This window comes from Palaemon carinicauda, chromosome 26 (assembly GCF_036898095.1).
Source record: "Palaemon carinicauda isolate YSFRI2023 chromosome 26, ASM3689809v2, whole genome shotgun sequence".
Classification (NCBI taxonomy): domain Eukaryota; kingdom Metazoa; phylum Arthropoda; class Malacostraca; order Decapoda; family Palaemonidae; genus Palaemon; species Palaemon carinicauda.
The window spans coordinates 48,986,078-48,990,531 of record NC_090750.1 but is presented as its reverse complement, the minus strand read 5'-3'; the positions used below and the strand labels follow the sequence as shown (position 1 = coordinate 48,990,531).

The 4,454-nt window shown below is 43.0% G+C and overlaps 1 protein-coding gene across 1 annotated transcript; it reads left to right on the top strand.

Moving 5' to 3' along the window:
• The first annotated feature begins 1,938 nt into the window (after positions 1-1,938).
• LOC137619905 (uncharacterized) lies at positions 1,939-3,252 on the top strand. Its single transcript, XM_068350191.1, has one exon. It carries the CDS (start codon positions 1,939-1,941, stop codon positions 3,250-3,252), a length of 1,314 nt encoding a protein of 437 aa, XP_068206292.1.
• The last annotated feature ends 1,202 nt before the right edge of the window (positions 3,253-4,454 follow it).

The window sequence follows — 4,454 nt, the reverse complement described above, 5'->3', positions numbered from 1 at the left end:
TAGGGACCCAAGACAATACTCTTCAACAAACATCCAGGAGTAAGAGTTCTTAATTGGAACTCAGTCGGAGTAAGATAAAAAATGTCCTCCCTGATTGCAGTATGCAAAACTGAGGATATAGATGTAGTCCTCCTACAAGAAACACTTTTAACAGCAGGAAGGAAACTCAAAATAACAGGCTACAACGCCTACACCACACCACAGATAGGCACAGACAAAGGCCTAGCTACACTAGTCAAAACAAGCATACCAACAACAAGGTTACACAACCCAATTCCTTGTGGTATCAATGTAGAGGCACTATCAGTAACAATAACATTACTGAATAAAAAAAAATCGACATATACAATATATACAGGAAAATAAACAGGGAGGACACAGGAGAGCTACAGCTGACACAACTCTTTGCTCATGCAGAAAGAACACCAACAATTATTTGTGGGGATTTTAATGCACATCACCCTATATTATCATCCCCCATCAATGACAAATCCCTCAGGGGAACACACAGCCGTCGCCCTGGAGGAATTTGAAGGAGTCACCCTCCTAAACACAGGGCAACCTACACACTTAAGAGGAGGCAGACTTGATCTGACCTTTGCTACAACAGCAATAAGACACTTAACCAAGTGGCAAGTACACTCAACCCTGATTAGTGACCACTTTGCCACAGTAACAGAATTGGAGATGCAACAGCTACCTCCAATTCCACCACCTCCACCAAGATGGAATCAGGACCTAGCAGACTGGGTCTGCTTTCGAATAGCCATAGAGGAATGGGCAGCAAGCTACAATCCTCCAGATGACATAGATCAGCTAGAAAAAGACCTAGTTGATGCTTTCCACAATGCAGCCAACAGAGCTATGCCCCTAAAAACAGTAGGAGGTAACCACACATACAGGGACTCCTGGTACTACTGCCCAGAAGTCAGGAGGTTGAAAACCAGACTAAACAGTCACAAAAATATACAGAAGAAGGTCCACAGTAGAAAACAGAGAACTACTGCAAACAGTCAAAACTGAAACACAACTAAGAATCCATGAAATAAGAATTGAAAAATGGATGGAATGGTGTTCAAGCCTGTTAGGGTACACAACTCTAACAGATCTATGGAAATGGCTACACAGTGTAGCCGGAAAAAAGAAGACTAAAATTGCCATACACCCACTAGAGGAGGCAGAATGGATTGCAACAACCTTTGCAAACAGAACACTGTCAGCTAATCTCTCCCCTGAAACCAGAATGCTACAAGAGCAACTGGCGCCAGCCAGGTGGGAAGAGATCAACACAGCCTGCCATCAGCAGGATGACACACTCTCCATACACAGTCGAGGAACTAAGAGCAGTACACAAGACAGGAAAAGATACTGCGCCAGGAGCAGACAAGATCACCTACACAATGATCAAGCACATGAGTCCAGCAGGGGAAACCGCATTCCTGAGGTTATTAAACAAAGCACACCTTGAGCATACAAGGCCTCAAGCCTGGAGGCAACAAAACACGCAACCAATCCCAAAGCCAAAGGATCCAGGAAATCCCAGACCAATAGCTTTAGTATACTGTATGGAAAAAAACAGGGGAAAAATGGTCCTAAACAGGATGAAATATAAAATTGGCCCCCTACACAAGCAGCTATATGCATATCAGGAGGGAATTGGTACTTCTGAATGTATCACTGATGTTTTAAGCTGCATTAATCAAAATAAGGCAACAATAGTCTTCATAGACTTTGAAAAGGCCTTCGAGCTAGCAAGCCCGGCAGCAATGCTGCAATCCTTGGCCAAAAAAGGAGTCAAAGGTCACCTACTAGCATGGACTAATAACTGTGCGCTAGGAAGGCAAGCTAGAGTCAAAAGGAGTGATTTCCACCTATCACGAATTGGAAAATGGCACACCACAAGGAGGGATTTTTAGCCCCCTCCTATTCAACATCCTCATGGAAAATATAGCCTCAGTCCAACTTCCTGAAGGAGTAGACATATTTATCTATGCAGATGATGTATGTGTAATAGCTCGAGGATCAGTCAGGACGATCAAAATGCAAAGAGCACTCAATGCCATCAGCCACAAATCCAATGAGCTTGGACTAAAAATAAACATTGGCAAAACAAAGGCTATGTTAATTAAAGCCCCAAACCCTTTGCAACCACTCACAATAGGAACGGAGCCACTAGAATGGGTGGACAATTACACATACCTGGGAATAATAATAGACAAACAACTCACCTTCAGGGAAGAAGTCAAATATCTCAAGCAAAGAGCAGATGCCAGACTGGCAGCCATGAGATATATGTCCAAACCCAACGATGGAGCAAATGAGCATGTACAAAAGAAATACTATCTAGCCTGTTCCAGAGCGCTAGTGGAATATGATGCAACAACACTTACAAGTCTAACGGACACACAAAAAGCCGCAGTAGAGGTAATTCAAAACAATGCCCTGAGGCTCATGTTAGGCGCTCCAATATGGACAAGACTGTGCAACCTAAGGATGGAGACTGGACTACCATCCCTTGGGGATAGAATTGCACTCAGAAATGCAGGCACGATTTCAAAAATGTTCCTCTCAAACAGAGACTCAATTACCAAAGAGAGAGTAAGAGAGGAACTGTTAAAACATCCAGAAGTTCAAACCCCAAGTTCTTATGGCAAAGACCATAGCAATAACATAAAGGGCCTGGGTCTAACCGATACACTCCTACAACTAAACCCAGACACAGCACAGGGTATAAAACACATCCCACCATGGAAAAATCAAGTAGCAAAATTCAGCTACACCAAGCTCCCAAGGGCAAAAGAAGACTGCACAATAGAGGAACTTAGAAACGCAGCACAAGCAGCAATATACTCTGCTGAGACAATAGGAGCACAGATCTACTATACAGATAGTACAGTAGACCCTGGAACCCAAACAGAAGGATCTGCAGTTCACTCCTACAAATTCACAGCATGCTGGAGAATATCAAACAATGTCTCCACCCTGCAGACAGAGCTTGTTGCAATACAACAAGCACTAAAATACTCTACTGAAAATGAGGAAGGACCAGTAGTCATACATACTAATTCACGATCCTCATTGCAAGCCCTGCAACAGGACAAAAATAAAGAAAACAAAGCCCTGATAGCTGATATCAAATCACTCCTATATCAGCACAATGAAAGAGATAGACTAGTAACACTAAACTGGATCCCCAGTCATATCGGGATACCAGGAAATGAAAAGGCTGATGAGCTAGCCAAGAGCACCTGACACATCCAAAATGTACAGGTGCACATACAGCTGGCACTACAACAAATAAAAAATAAAATAAAAACACAGCTCAAGGACAAACTAATCAAGGATCTACACAAGTGGATAGAGAATGGCCCTCCCTCTGCCACATGGTACAATTGGGCCACGAAACTAGAACCACCACCCATAGACAGATATACCCCCAAGGAAACCGGCTGTATGTATACACAGGCTCAGACTGGGATACAAGGCAAACTGGGAAATCATAGACAACAATCAGAGACCATGTGATCACTGTGATGTCACACCACAACATGCCTTCTTGCACTATTTACTAGAATGCAGAGAAACAGCACAGCTGAGAGGTGATCTACAAGTATACACCAACACACCACAGGCCGGACAAGCTGCTGCCACACTGGCAAAGGCAATTGTCGAAAGCATAGACACACACACAATTGCTTTCAAGACTACCTCCACCAAGGTAAAGACCTCAAAATTCACATCATACCATCTCATCCCCTCACTGTAAGGCCCTATTCATATCATCCTCTGTATTTTCTAAACTTAACCTACTACTAAAATCTTTCCGCAGGGACCCTAGGGAGTAAAGGGTTGGATAACCCCACCTGCCTCATTTCCCCTACCATTCAAAGGCCTTACACCCCCAACTTTCAAACTACTACTATCCGTGAAATGGTGGCCTTCTACTACTACCACCATCATCCTTACCCTGTCCACAACTTTCTCTACCACTAAAAACCTTTCAAATTTCCTTTAATGGGATAACCCACCTTATTTTTCTATGCAGGTTACCTACAGGCCAACCAAGGGAAAGACCCGTGACAACATGAAGAGTTGGCTGTAATACACTACCACCACCTCTCCTAAATCAGTTTTTCCCTCGGCCTAAGAGATTGATCAGCATTCTACAGCGAACCACCAGCAACAGGAGCACACACACAGGCAATTGAACGATCGTGGTTGGACGCTAAAACAATGATTCTGAAGAGATTAATGCGAGGTGTTGGTCGTTAGCTGTTCCAGTCTCATCTTGATAATTTTTGCTGGAAGTTGATGAGAAAAAAATTCCAATGATCTATGTGTGTCATTCTTAGAAGATGTATGAATTGTGTAACGCTAGAATAAATGTATGGAAATATATGATAACCTGTTTGATGTACGAAGTATATCGCTAGAATAAATGTATGGAAATATAT